The 14,819-nt window shown below is 46.7% G+C and overlaps 1 protein-coding gene across 4 annotated transcripts in view; it reads left to right on the top strand.

Moving 5' to 3' along the window:
* The window catches only part of LOC103471770 (transcription factor COE3-like), a 115,576-nt gene that overhangs the window by 92,836 nt on the left and 7,921 nt on the right, over positions 1 to 14,819 (top strand). For all 4 annotated transcript variants that reach the window (XM_081611998.1, XM_081611996.1, XM_081611997.1 and 1 more), the window contains exons 11-13: positions 3,484 to 3,572; positions 13,296 to 13,361; positions 13,609 to 13,783. In XM_081611998.1, the coding sequence (XP_081468124.1) occupies positions 3,484 to 3,572; positions 13,296 to 13,361; positions 13,609 to 13,783 (330 nt within the window). The remainder of the gene's footprint in view (positions 1 to 3,483; positions 3,573 to 13,295; positions 13,362 to 13,608; positions 13,784 to 14,819) is intronic.

The raw sequence follows: 14,819 nt of genomic DNA, 5'->3' as shown, positions 1-14,819 counted from the left end.
CACATGGTTCTCTAGATCGTTCTCCACATGGTTCTCTAGATCGTTCTCTAGATCGTTCTCCACATGGTTCTCCAAATCGTTCTCCACATGGTTCTCCAGATCGTTCTCCAAATCGTTCTCCACATGGTTTTCCACATTGTTCTCCAGATCGTTCTTCTCATCGTTCTCTAGATCGTTCTCTAGATCGTTCTCCACATGGTTCTCTAGATCGTTCACTAGATCGTTCTCCACATGGTTCTCCAGATCGTTCTTCTCATCGTTCTCCAGATCGTTCTCCAGATCGTTCTTCTCATCGTTCTCTAGATTGTTCTCCACATTGTTCTCTAGATCGTTCTTCTCATCGTTCTCTAGATCGTTCTTCTAATGGTTCTCTAGATCGTTCTCTAGATCGTTCTCCACATGGTTCTCCACATGGTTCTCCAGATCGTTCTCCAGATCGTTCTTCTCATCGTTCTCTAGATCGTTCTACAGATCGTTCTCCACATGGTTCTCCAGATCGTTCTTCTCATCGTTCTCTAGATCGTTCTCTAGATCGTTCTTCTCATTGTTCTCTAGATCGTTCTTCTCGTCGTTCTCTAGATCGTTCTGTAGATTGTTCTTCTCATTGTTCTTCTCATTGTTCTCCAGATCGTTCTCCACATGGTTCTCCAGATCGTTCTCTAGATCGTTCTCCAGATCGTTCTCTAGATCGTTCTTCTCATCGTTCTCCAGATCGTTCTACAGATCGTTCTCTAGATCGTTCTCTAGATCGTTCTCTAGATCGTTCTCCACATTGTTCTCTAGATCGTTCTCTAGATCGTTCTCTAGATCGTTCTCCACATGGTTCTCTAGATCGTTCTCTAGATCGTTCTCTAGATCGTTCTCCACATTGTTCTCTAGATCGTTCTCCACATTGTTCTCTATATCGTTCTCCACATGGTTCTCTAGATCGTTCTCTAGATCGTTCTCCACATGGTTCTCCAGATCGTTCTCTAGATCGTTCTCCACATTGTTCTCTAGATCGTTCTCCAGATCGTTCTCTAGATCGTTCTCCACATTGTTCTCTAGATCGTTCTCCAGATCGTTCTCTAGATCGTTCTCCACATGGTTCTCTAGATCGTTCTCTAGATCGTTCTCCACATTGTTCTCTAGATCGTTCTCTAGATCGTTCTCCACATGGTTCTCCAGATCGTTCTCTAGATCGTTCTCCACATTGTTCTCCACATTGTTCTCTAGATCGTTCTCCACATGGTTCTCTAGATCGTTCTTCTCATTGTTCTCTAGATCGTTCTTCTAATCGTTCTCTAGATCGTTCTCCACATGGTTCTCTAGATCGTTCTCTAGATCGTTCTCTAGATCGTTCTCCACATGGTTCTCCAGATCGTTCTCCACATTGTTCTCTAGATCGTTCTTCTAATCGTTCTCTAGATCGTTCTCCACATGGTTCTCCAGGTCGTTCTCCACATGGTTCTCTAGATCGTTCTCCACATGGTTCTCTAGATCGTTCTCCACATGGTTCTCTAGATCGTTCTCCACATGGTTCTCTAGATCGTTCTCTAGATCGTTCTCCACATTGTTCTCTAGATCGTTCTTCTAATCGTTCTCTAGATCGTTCTCCACATGGTTCTCCAGGTCGTTCTCCACATGGTTCTCTAGATCGTTCTCTAGATCGTTCTCCACATGGTTCTCTAGATCGTTCTCCACATGGTTCTCCAAATCGTTCTCCACATGGTTCTCCAGATCGTTCTCCAAATCGTTCTCTAGATCGTTCTCTAGATCGTTCTCCACATGGTTCTCTAGATCGTTCACTAGATCGTTCTCCACATGGTTCTCCAGATCGTTCTTCTCATCGTTCTCTAGATTGTTCTCCACATTGTTCTCTAGATCGTTCTCCACATGGTTCTCCAGATCGTTCTTCTCATCGTTCTCTAGATCGTTCTCCACATGGTTCTCCAGATCGTTCTTCAGATCGTTCTTCTCATCGTTCTCCAGATCGTTCTTCTCATCGTTCTCTAGATCATTCTACAGATCGTTCTCCACATGGTTCTCCAGATCGTTCTTCTCATCATTCTCTAGATCGTTCTCCACATGGTTCTCCAGATCATTCTCTAGATCGTTCTTCTCATTGTTCTCTAGATCGTTCTCCAGATCGTTCTTCTCATTGTTCTCTAGATGGTTCTCCAGATCGTTCTTCTCATCGTTCTCCAGATCGTTCTTCTCATCGTTCTCTAGATCGTTTTCCACATGGTTCTCCAGATCGTTCTTCTCATTGTTCTCTAGATCGTTCTCCACATGGTTCTCCAGATCGTTCTTCTCATCGTTCTCCAGATCATTCTTCTCATTGTTCTCCAGATCGTTCTTCTCATCGTTCTCTAGATCGTTCTCCAAATCGTTCTCCACATGGTTCTCCAGATCGTTCTCCACATGGTTCTCCAGATCGTTCTCTAGATCATTCTTCTCATCGTTCTCTAGGTCATTCTCCAGATCGTTCTCTAGATCGTTTTCCACATGGTTCTCCAGATCGTTCTCCAGATCGTTCTCCACATGGTTCTCCAGATCGTTCTCTAGATCGTTCTCTAAATCGTTCTTCTCATTGTTCTCTAGATTGTTCTCTAGATCGTTCTTCTCATTGTTCTCTAGATCGTTCTCTAGATCGTTGTTCTCATTGTTCTCTAGATCGTTCTCTAGATCGTTGTTCTCATTGTTCTCTAGATCATTCTCCAAATTGTTCTCTAGATCGTTCTTCTCATTGTTCTCTAGATCGTTCTCTAGATCGTTGTTCTCATTGTTCTCTAGATCGTTCTCTAGATCGTTGTTCTCATTGTTCTCTAGATCGTTCTCTAGATCGTTCTTCTCATTGTTCTCTAGATCGTTCTTCTCATGGTTCTCTAGACGTCTGTCGGCTGTTCAGATGTAAAATGCAAGGCAGTTCTGTTTCTGTTCTCTAAAACCTAAAAACAAGGATTGATCTGGGATGGTGAATATTCTGAATCTGACAAACAACAAAGTCGGTCCAGAACCGCCCCGTTTGGTCCTGAACCGCCCCGTTTGGTCCAGAATTGTCCCGTTAGGTCCAGAACTGGCCTCAGGTCAATTTCCACATCTTCTCTCTTCGTAGAAGTTTATTGTCCGATGAAAGTTTCTCTTTGTTTCTGTGTTCTGGTGAAGTTCTACTGATGGTTCTGGTCCATGATTGGTTCGTACCGGACCGGTCTAGTGAGAGACGGAACCAGGCTCCAGAACAGTTTGGTTCTTCTTTCAGAAGGTCCAGGTTGGTTCTGGAGGAACCCAGAGAGTCTGTTTGTACGGTGGAACCCGGAACCGGGGACCCGGCAGAGAAGCAAACAGGCAGAACCAACCGGGCCAAAGCTGAAACACTCAGAACCAGAATTCAGAGAAGGAACCGGACTGGATGCTCAGATCAGAACCTCTGAGCTGGTCATGTGACCGGGTTCTGGTTCTGTTGGGTTCTAACCGCTGCCCGTCTCTCTGTCTGACCCGCAGCGCTCAACGAGCCGACCATTGACTACGGCTTCCAGAGGTTACAGAAGGTCATCCCCCGTCACCCCGGAGACCCCGAGAGGTTACCCAAGGTCAGTGCTGCGCCGCAGGTCAGAGGTCAGACTGCAGCTTGGACCCACGATGCACCTGTCAGTCTGACGCCTGAGTGGGTTCTGTCTCAGTTCAAAGCTCTATGGTCCGGTTCTGCTGGACCGACTCGGTGCTGACCGGGTCAGGTTTTGATCCGTCTCATCAGGGAGGTCCAGATGTTTTGATCCTGGAAGCAGAAAATAATCAGGATTTTATTTATTTTGCTTTGAGGGAAATAAATGTTTTAAATCACATGAAAAAAATACAAAATAAAATGTAAAATAATAAATAAAAAATTTGAACGTTTCCAGTTTAAAACTTTGCCTGATTGGTGCGTTCAAACATTAAAAGCTGAAAACTCCTGCAGCCTGTAAACGCATCATCTAGCTGCTTGGTCTGCGTTTTGGGTCCAGAAAGAAACGATGGAGGTTTTGGGAGGATGACAAAATAAAATGAAATAAAAAGAAAAATAGATCAAATTAAAATGTGCCTTGAAATCTTAGTACAAAATCTTTATAGTCCCACACAAATTTAGAAAATGTAAAACAGAATAAAGACGAAGTCGTCCAGATTGTTAATGCAGGAGGCCTGGAATGATGGGAAACGTGCAGCTGGACATCGGCACCGATACCCGGCACTTTTTATTTGTTCATAAAACTGGGACGATATGAACGACCAAATTTTACATTAAACTAGTTTCTGCTCATTTTGCCACCTTGTTAGCGAGGAGGTTAGCGCTGTGCTAGCAGGGAGGATAGCCCTGTGTGTTAGCAGGGAGTATAGCGCTGTGCTAGCTAGGAGCTTAGCCCTGTGTTAACGAGGAGGTTAGCCCAGTGTGTTAGCAAGGACATTAGCCCTGTGCTAGCTAGGAGGTTAGCCCTATGTTAACGAGGAGGTTAGCCCTGTGTTAGCGAGGAGGTTAGCGCTGTGCTAGCTAGGAGGTTAGCCCTGTGTTAGCGAGGAGGTTAGCCCTGTGTGTTAGCGAGGACATTAGCTCTGTGCTAGCTAGGAGGTTAGCCCTGTGTTAACGAGGAGGTTAGCCCTGTGTTAGCGAGGAGGTTAGCCCTGTGTGTTAGCGAGGACATTAGCCCTGTGTTAGCGAGGAGGTTAGCCCTGTGTTAACGAGGACGTTAGCCCTGTGTGTTAGCGAGGACGTTGGAGAGGTTAGAGCCGTGTTTTCAGGGAGGTGGCAGCGTAGCCCCAGCCTTGCTGAAGCTAACTGAGGCAGATGCCGGCAGGCGGCAGCATCTGCTGCCTCACATGGACTCTGACACTTCAAAGCAGCTTCCAAATTGAAACCATTTATCAAAATCTGACATCGGAGATCCAGTCCCTAAAAAAGCAGTTTATTTGTAAATTGATACTAATAGTGAGCGCACATCGTCTGGCCTCTGCGGCGGCCTGATTTACAGCCTGCTCTGCTGCCTTTAAATATTTATTTATTCAGAAGAAAACTCAATAAGCCCTGGGATCGCCTGGCTCCCAGACACTCCGCGGGTCGGAAACCCGGCGGGGGGAGGAGAGCCGCCGTGAGCTGACAGAGCGCCATGTCGGCGGCAGCGGCGGGTTAACTGGAGCTGTCACTTCTCTTTAGTTTTCACCTGCAGCTGCCACTCTGCCATGCAGGGAGGAAGATGGAGAGAGATGTGAGGACAGATTGATTCGCTGGTGGCTTCGGCTGAGGGAAACGAGTTAAACTGAATCTGGGAACAATCAGAGCAACAACAGCTCTGCTTTCCTCGGAACCACTTCATAAATACAGAACGCAAGTATTAAGAAAACTAAATCTGATTATCAGGAAATAACGACCAACAGTTCAGAATATGGAAATGAGGCCAAATTGGCTCTAATTCAGATGAATTTGCACCAAATATTTTGTATATAAAACAAAAAATTATCTGTGATAATATCTCACTATATACTGTCTTTATTTCCTGGAATTATGGAAAACAGTGATGCTAACTTTAAGCTAGTTAATACAAATCGTTTTAATAAGATAAATATATTAGTTTAAAATTAACATCGTACCAACTTATTGCTAATTTACTGATTATAAAACACTTTAGGTGCAGAATAAATCCTGAATTGTTTTAACCTTTTAAAGAAGGTGCGGTTAGCATGTTAGCTGTTAGCAGGTTGTTAGCTGTTAGCATGTTGCTAGCTGTTAGCATGCTAGCTGTTACTGACAGAGATAATGAAGTCTATAGTTAGAGCATTTCCATCCAGAAGACACAAATTAAAGAGCTGATCCAGGAGGAAGGTCAGAGGTCAGCGAGTCTCCAGTCAGACCGACCGGTACCAACAGAACTTCAGTCTTTATCAACGATCAGAGCAAATATTCCTCATTAAAATCTGTTAAAACATGAGAAAATATCCATGTGCTGCTTAAATCTGATCAACGCAAAGATCCGAGCGGAGAGAGATCTGGATGAAGCGAAGCTGAAACGCGTTTGGCGTGTAGCGTGCGCAGCTTTGGCTCTGACCTTTGACCCCATGCTGACTCACTCAGCGCCGGTCCAATCCGGGATTATTAACTCCATGAATGAGGAGATTTCCGCTGTTCATGGGGAATAACGGGAATAACGAGCCGAGTCGAATTCATGACAGGAATTTCAATGTTTCCCTGTGAATCACTGCTCCTCTTCCTCCTCCTCCTGCTCCTCTTCCTCCTCCTCCTGGGGGGTCGTGGGTTTGGGGGGTTTGGGTTCCATCTGAGGCTCTGGGTGATTTATCATTGTTAGGGCTGCTGTCTGATGCCTCCAGGGTCACGATGCTCCTGCTGAGAGCCGGACGTGATTAAACCGAGACGGCTGGAAAATAGAGAGGAGGAGGAGGAGGAGGAGGAAGAGGAGGAGGGGGAGGAGGAAGAGGAAGAGGAAGAGGAGGAGGAGGGGGAGGAGGAGGAAGAGGAGGAGCAGGAGGAGGAGGGGGAGGGGGAGGAGGAAGAGGAGGAGGAGGAGGAGGAGGAGCAGGAGGAGGAGGAGCAGGAGGAGGAGGAGCAGGAGGAAGGAGGGCAGGAGGAGGAAGAGGAGCAGGAGGAAGGGGGGCAGGAGGAGGAAGAGGAGCAGGAGGGGGAGGAGGAAGAGGAGCAGGAGGGGGAGGAGGAGGAAGAGGAGGAGCAGGAGGAGGAGGGGGAGGGGAGGAGGAAGAGGAGGAGGAGGAGGGGGAGGAGGAGGAAGAGGAGGAGGAGGGGGGAGGAGGAGGGGGAGGAGGAGGAAGAGGAGGAGCAGGAGGAGGAGGGGGGGGGGGAGGAGGAAGAGGAGGAGGAGGAGGGGGAGGAGGAGGAAGAGGAGGAGCAGGAGGAGGAGGAGCAGGAGGAAGGAGGGCAGGAGGAGGAAGAGGAGCAGGAGGAAGGGGGGCAGGAGGAGGAAGAGGAGCAGGAGGAAGGGGGGCAGGAGGAGGAAGAGGAGCAGGAGGAAGGGGGGCAGGAGGAGGAAGAGGAGCAGGAGGGAAGAGGGGCAGGAGGAGGAGGGGCAGGAGGAAGAGGAGCAGGAGGGAGGAGGGGCAGGAGGAAGAGGAGAAGCGGATGAGGGGGAGGAGGAGGAGGAGGGGCAGGAGGAGGAAGGGGGGCAGGAGGAGGAGGAGCAGGAGGAGGAAGAGGAGGGGCAGGAGGAAGAGGAGCAGCAGGAGGAGGAGGGGCAGGAGGAGGAGAAAGAGGATGAGGGGGAGGAGGAGGAGGAGGCAGGAGGAGGAAGGGGGGCAGGAGGAGGAGGAGCAGGAGGAGGAAGAGGAGGGGCAGGAGGAAGAGGAGCAGCAGGAGGAGGAGGGGCAGGAGGAGGAGAAAGAGGATGAGGGGGAGGAGGAGGAAGAGGAGCAGGAGGAGGAGGAGCAGCAGGAGGAGGAGGGGCAGGAGGAGGAGGAGGAGGGAGGAGGAGGAAGGGGGGCAGGAGGAGGAGGAGCAGGAGGAGGAAGAGGAGCAGCAGGAGGAGGAGAAAGAGGATGAGGGGGAGGAGGAAGAGGAGCAGGAGGAGGAAACACTAATCCCACTTCCTGTAGCTGAAATGTTCCTGATGGTTGGAGACTCCGGATCATCAGAGCTGTTGTCTGCAGGTTTCCAGGTTTCTCCAGGATTTCCAGGATCTTCCAGGATTCCCCAAGGTTCCACATAAATAACTCTGCAGGGATTTTAAGACTTTTCTAACTTATTCATTTTGTTTTAATATTTTACCTTTTAGCAACAAACGTGAATAAATCTCATGAATATTTATGTCATCCAGTAAACAGTGACATCATCATATGACATCATAGTTATGTCATCCAGTAAACAGTGACATCATCATATGACATCATAGTTATGTCATCCAGTAAACAGTGACATCATCATATGACAGCCTGTCATTAACCAAGAATCGTGTTATAAATATGTCATAATAGTTAGTTATTCTTATAACAGTTATAATTGTGACATTAATATTTTCCCTTATACACTGAAATAGTTACAGGTGTCATTAAGTGTTAATAGAGGGTTAATAACACAGTTATTAACACACTGAACTGCTTATAACTACCATCATAGCTGCAGAACAAACCCGTTGTCCTTTGGAGTAAAACTAAAGGAATGAAACTAAAGGAATGAAACTAAAGGTAACTTCTGAGGGTTTAACGCCTGGTCAGCATGTTGTTGCTCTGAAATACTGATTAAAAACTAAAACAATTATTTATTGTGTAAGTTGGAAGCCAGGTTCCTTCATCAGTGACGCGTTTGGCTCTGGTTGTGTCGGCGTTTCCTTCCTGTGACGCAGCAGCAGCAGGTGGAAACGTTTCCATGGATCCTCAGCTGGTGAATCTGGGCACTGAAAACAAAACAAGGATTTTAATTCAGCATTTATTTCATTCCATTCTGTCAACTGAAAAAACTGTTCAGTAAAGTTTATTGTGTCCAACTCACTGTAAATAAGTTATATTTCCTCAAATCAACACATTTTATTTACCTGACTTTAAAATATTGAGTTGAAACTACAAACATTTGATCACCATAAATATATTATGTCTCATCAGTGACTTTTTATAGTGATGAATTATAACGAATCAGCTTATTTTTCATCATGTTATTGAAAATGTTACAGATTTAAATCCTGCTTAGCTTTTCAACTCATCTACAGACATTTATGATGTAAAACAATAAAAAACAAACAAAACTTTATTTAAATTAACATTTAGACACAAAACATTTTTAAATTGAGTCTTTTGTGAAAAACAGTTTTTATTAACTAGCATGTTAAGATATGAAATATATAAATATTTAAGATATAAAATGGATATTAAAATAAAACAGTTGAGCTTTATAAAACATTTAACATGAAAATTATTTCAGATTTTAATGTTTTTGAACATGTAACATGACATTAAAGCTGCAGGACGTCAGTGAAATGTTGTTTTACATGTTAACATTAGAAAAGTCAGTGGAAGATAATCTGGATTTATTCCAGATTATGGATTTATTCCAGATTATCTCTGGCTTTACTGTAAATGACCAGGAATTTTATCCACATGTTTTTAAAGAACTTGGTTTTTCTAAGTTTCACAGGTTTGAATGTTAATCTGATCATATTTATATTAGATTATGTAGAAAAGAGTCAATAACACCATGTGACTGACATGAGATTAAAACTGTTTTAACATCATACGTGTTCAACAAGCTGAACATGTATGATGCTGATAGAAATCATTTGATAGACGTGTTAAAGGTCAAGCTGCTGTTTGTGAGAATGTATTTATTTTTAATCATTTAAACATATTATTACATTGCAAACAGTAAAACATCAGATAATTAGTGAAACTCGTCTATACAGACATGATGGTTCTGATGGTTCTGACCCGAATGCAAAACAAAGTTATAAAGTTACAAACTGCAGCATTAATTTCATATCAATACAAACAGAAACATTTAATCTGAACAAGACAGACATGAACATCAGAGACTGAATGTCATGAAGAGACACTTTAATGCAAAGTTGCTCCAAACGTTGCATTAAAAGTTATTATTTACTAAATGATTAAAAGTTATTATTTACTAAATGATTAAAAGTTATTATTTACTAAATGATTAAAAGTTATTATTTACTAAATGATTAAAAGTTATTATTTACTAAATGATTAAAAGTTATTATTTACTAAATGATTAAAAGTTATTATTTACTAAATGATTAAAAGTCAGACGTCTGTAAAAACTCCTTCCTGTTCCAGATGCTGTCAGGTTTATGGATTTATATCAACTTTATTGACTTTATGCTGCCAAATGTAACTTTTGTACATATTTGTTAAAATTATTATTATGTCAAGTTTTACTATAAAATATCAGTGAGTTTAAACAAATATGTGAAAAACCTAAACTTATAAATATCACTGAATCGTTGACCTTGAACATATTTCTGCAGTTAATCATTAAAAGTAATAAATTTGTGCCATGAGGAATAAAACAGGAAACACAAAAAGTGAACATTATGAAATAAACACTTTAAAATGCACATTTACCCACTGAGGCACTTTTTAAGGAATAAAGTTGGACATTTTACCTCCATCCAGGTCCAGTTGTCTTCTGTAGCACCTCAGAAGTGTAGCGGAGGTCAGTAGGGGTCAGCAGGGTCAGCAGAGGGTCAGCAGAGGGTCAGCAGGGGTCAGCAGGGGTCAGCAGGGTCAGTAGAGGTCAGCAGAGTCAGCAGGGTCAGTAGAGGTCAGCAGAGTCAGCAGAGGGTCAGCAGGGGTCAGCAGAGGGTCAGCAGAGGGTCAGTAGAGGTCAGCAGGGTCAGTAGAGGGTCAGCAGGGGTCAGCAGGGTCAACAGGGTCAGTAGAGGTCAGCAGGGTCAGTAGAGGTCAGCAGGGTCAGCGGAGGTCAGCAGGGTCAGCGATTAAAACTAACAAATAACCATAGTAATGTAATAATACACAAAAATACTTATGAGATATTTATGACAAATGATGATTCTTGGTTAATGTCATGTTGTTATAACAGACATTTTGAAAAATATCATGTTTGTATTTAAAGTGTCCTTATTTACTGAATGGATATTATTCACACCCCTTCAAAATAAAGTTACCATATTTTAGTTTTACTTCACTTTCTCAGTTTTTCATGTTTCAGGGAGAATTGTTCCACTTCCATTTACCCACAAATTAATATAAAAATAAATATTATTATGTATACAGGTTTGGATTATTTACATTTTGCTCATCTTTTTAGAAGTTTTAACTTTTTTTCCGCTATACTTTGTTTTAATCATCTGGTTTTTCAATAATAGTCAATTACACTGAACTAATTACACTGTTACTAATGCAATTAGTAACAGTGTAATTAGTAGTGTATTATTTCTGTTAATACATTTTATTAACACTAATTTATTTGAATTTTTTAAAAGATTTAATAAAGTCTGAAACATTAAAGTTCAGCTTCTGATAAAACAGAATAAATTCAATCCAGAGTTTTGAAATAAAAACAAATTAATATTTAACTGATGAGCCAATTAACCAATCAGCAGCCAATTAACCAATCAGCAGCCAATTAACCAATCAGCAGCCAGCTCCTGCTGGGAGCTTCAGCTTTATCTGATCGATCCGACAGGAAAGACACGGACCAGCTGAGTGTGTGTGTGTGTGTGTGTGCGTGTGTGTGTGTGTGTGTGTGTGTGTTAGGGCTGTTGTAAACGATTATTTTAGTAATCTATAGATTTTTCTTACGATTAATCGAGTAATCGGATAAAAACAATTATGAAATAAAATATTGGTGAATCTTCCATAACATCAGTGTTACTATCGGATATCAACATCAGTCTATTTTTTCCACCTTTGAGCTTCCCTACCAGTTACTGTTTTGTAGACCGGGGGAGCAACACGGGATATTTCCGGCTCCTCCGTTCAGAAACTCATCTACCAGCCATGTTCCGCCTCCCGTTTGTTCAGACCGGGATGATATCAGTTTATTGTGCGGTTCGTCCGTAAAGCTGCTCTGACCCTGTAAGCATCAACCCTCAGCCGCCCGCCGTGTTCAGTCTCTCCGCTCACCTGTAGAAATCCTCCTCAGCTTCTTCCCGCCGTTCAACCAGCAGCTCCGGAGCAGAAAGGCTGCCGGACTCCCGGCATCGCGCCGGTCATTTTAAGGATGTTTATTGGTCCCACAAAAACGATGAAAACCCGGAATTATCACCAATCAGTAAAATCCCCGCGGGCCGAACCTGAAGATTGGACGTTATGCCGCTAACACGTAGCTTCCGTCAACAACTCAGAGGCGGAAGTCAGAGCTCCGCGCAACGCAAATAATGTTCCGGCTGAAACACGGTGCGCTAAATGATAAAACATGAATTAACGAAGCTTCCAGGCAGGAACATTTTAATCAAAGGGTTTTAATAATCGAGGAACTCGAGTCACTCGAGGAATCGTTTCAGCCCTAGTGTGTGTGTGTGTGTGTGTGTGTGTGTGTGTGTGTGTGTGTGTGTGTGTGTGTGTGTGTGTGTGTGTGTGTGTGTGTGTGTGTGTGTGTGTGTGTGTGCCAGCTAGCAGCCAATTAGCATCTCTATCAGCTGATCCACAAACTGAAAGTGGCTTAGAGACGATATGTGTTCATTCAAAGATGAATAGAGGAAAAAGACGTGAAGGACATTCTGTCTGTTTGATCAGGTCAGAATTTATTGATCAGTACAAACACCTGGAAACACCTGGAAACACCTGGACAGGTGTATTCAGAGAGCTGGTGATGGCAGCATCATGGAGGCCTCAGTGGTTTCATTAACTGGAGAAGGATGCTGCGTCTGTCAGGGTGTAATGAAAACACACACACACACACGGTGGAGTGTGTGTGTGTGTGTGTGTGTGTGTGTGGGTGTGTGTGTGTTACACAGCAGCTGCTGAGTCGTGGCGTCTCCACTGCTGCAGCCGAGCGAAGGAGACATTAACTAACTTCTGTTTTCTAATGGAGATTAATGAAGCCACAGCAAACACACACACAGGGTAACACACACACACACACACACACACACACACACACAGGGTAACACACACACACAGAGAAACACACACACAGAGAAACACACAGAAACACACACACAGAGAAACACACACACAGAGAAACACACACACAGAGAAACACACACACAGAGAAACACACACACAGAGAAACACACACAGAGAAACACACACACAGAGAAACACACACACAGAGAAACACACACACAGAGAAACACACACAGGATAAGATGCAGACGTTTCATCTGAGAAGTTTGAGTCTGAGAAAACAAAGAGGTTAAAATGAAATAAGAGGAAGATGATGAAGATGAATGGATGAGGAAGAGGAGGAGACGTTCAGTGAGGATGAGGAAAGTTTGGGATGAAGACGACTTTGTTCCTCCCTGGGGGATCAAAGCGTTTGATTGGTCTGATCAGTGACAGGTTGATGATGTTCATCGTCACAGAGGAGCAGAACCAACCGGGTCGCTGATCCCAAGAGACGCTCTTCCTCCAGGAAGTGACCCAGAATCTGACAGGACGACCCGGTTCTGTTCTGGATGGCAGCCGGGACCAGAACCTGCACCAGCCGGTGTTTTCCTCCTCTCTGACCTTTGACCTCTTCTCAGCTCGGGTTCTCTTGGGAGTTTTTCTGTTTTCTGTTTGGATGAATCCGATTTCTTCTTCTCCCCCCTTTTTGCTGCGGCTGATCCGTTGCCGTGGCGACCAGATGAACGCCGTCCTCCAGTCAGGGCGGCCGGGTTCTGATCCGGGTTTTCTGTTGTTCTCAGGAGGTTCTGCTGAAGCGGGCCGCCGACCTGGTGGAGGCGCTGTACGGCATGCCGCACAACAACCAGGTGAGCCCGACCCGACCCACGACCTCAGGTTCTGATCATCAGTTCCGGGTCCAGTCACAGTTTGGTTCTGAAAACTTTAAAACACTGAACCGGCCCGATCGGATCAACCCGTATGCATGTGACCATCCAGTCATGTGACCATCCAGTCATGTGATCATGTCTGTCGCGGCTCCTGTTCCCTTTTCTCTCCTCTGACCGACTGGCCACGGCCTAGTCCAAGTCTGACCTGTGTCCTCCCTCCCCGCAGGAGATCATCCTGAAGCGCGCCGCCGACCTGACCGAGGCGCTCTACAGCGTGCCGCGCAGCCACAACCAGCTGCCGTCGCTGGCCGGCTCCGCCGCTCACTCCGGCATGATGGGCGTCAACTCCTTCAGCAGCCAGCTGGCCGTCAACATCAGCGAGGCGACGCAGGCCGACCAGGGTGAGCCGCCCCGCGTTCCCTCCCTCTCAGCCGACCAGGGTGAGCCGCCCCGCGTTCCCTCCCTCTCAGCCGACCAGGGTGAGCCGCCCCGCGTTCCCTCCCTCTCAGCCGACCAGGGTGAGCCGCCCCGCCTTCCCTCCCTCTCAGCCGACCAGGGTGAGCCGCCCCGCCTTCCCTCCCTCTCAGCCGACCAGGGTGAGCCGCCCCGCCTTCCCTCCCTCTCAGCCAGGGTGAGCCGCCCCGCCTTCCCTCCCTCTCAGCCGACCAGGGTGAGCCGCCCCGCCTTCCCTCCCTCTCAGCCGACCAGGGTGAGCCGCCCCGCCTTCCCTCCCTCTCAGCCGACCAGGGTGAGCCGCCCCGCCTTCCCTCCCTCTCAGCCAGGGTGAGCCGCCCCGCCTTCCCTCCCTCTCAGCCGACCAGGGTGAGCCGCCCCGCCTTCCCTCCCTCTCAGCCAGGGTGAGCCGCCCCGCGTTCCCTCCCCCCTCTCAGCCGACCAGGGTGAGCCGCCCCGCGTTCCCCCCCTCTCAGCCGACCAGGGTGAGCCGCCCCGCGTTCCCTCCCTCTCAGCCGACCAGGGTGAGCCGCCCCGCCTTCCCTCCCTCTCAGCCGACCAGGGTGAGCCGCCCCGTCTTCCCTCCCTCCCTCTCAGCCGACCAGGGTGAGCCGCCCCGTCTTCCCTCCCTCCCTCTCAGCCGACCAGGGTGAGCCGCCCCGCCTTCCCTCCCTCTCAGCCGACCAGGGTGAGCCGCCCCGCCTTCCCTCCTCCCTCTCAGCCGACCAGGGTGAGCCGCCCCGCGTTCCCCCCCTCTCAGCCAGGGTGAGCCGCCCCGCGTTCCCTCCCTCTCAGCCGACCAGGGTGAGCCGCCCCGCGTTCCCTCCCTCTCAGCCGACCAGGGTGAGCCGCCCCGCCTTCCCTCCCTCTCAGCCGACCAGGGTGAGCCGCCCCGCCTTCCCTCCCTCTCAGCCAGGGTGAGCCGCCCCGCGTTCCCTCCTCCCTCTCAGCCGACCAGGGTGAGCCGCCCCGCGTTCCCCCCCT

This window comes from Poecilia reticulata, chromosome 10 (genome assembly GCF_904066995.2).
Source record: "Poecilia reticulata chromosome 10, P_reticulata-male-v2, whole genome shotgun sequence".
Classification (NCBI taxonomy): domain Eukaryota; kingdom Metazoa; phylum Chordata; class Actinopteri; order Cyprinodontiformes; family Poeciliidae; genus Poecilia; species Poecilia reticulata.
This window is presented reverse-complemented; position numbering and strand designations above follow the sequence as displayed.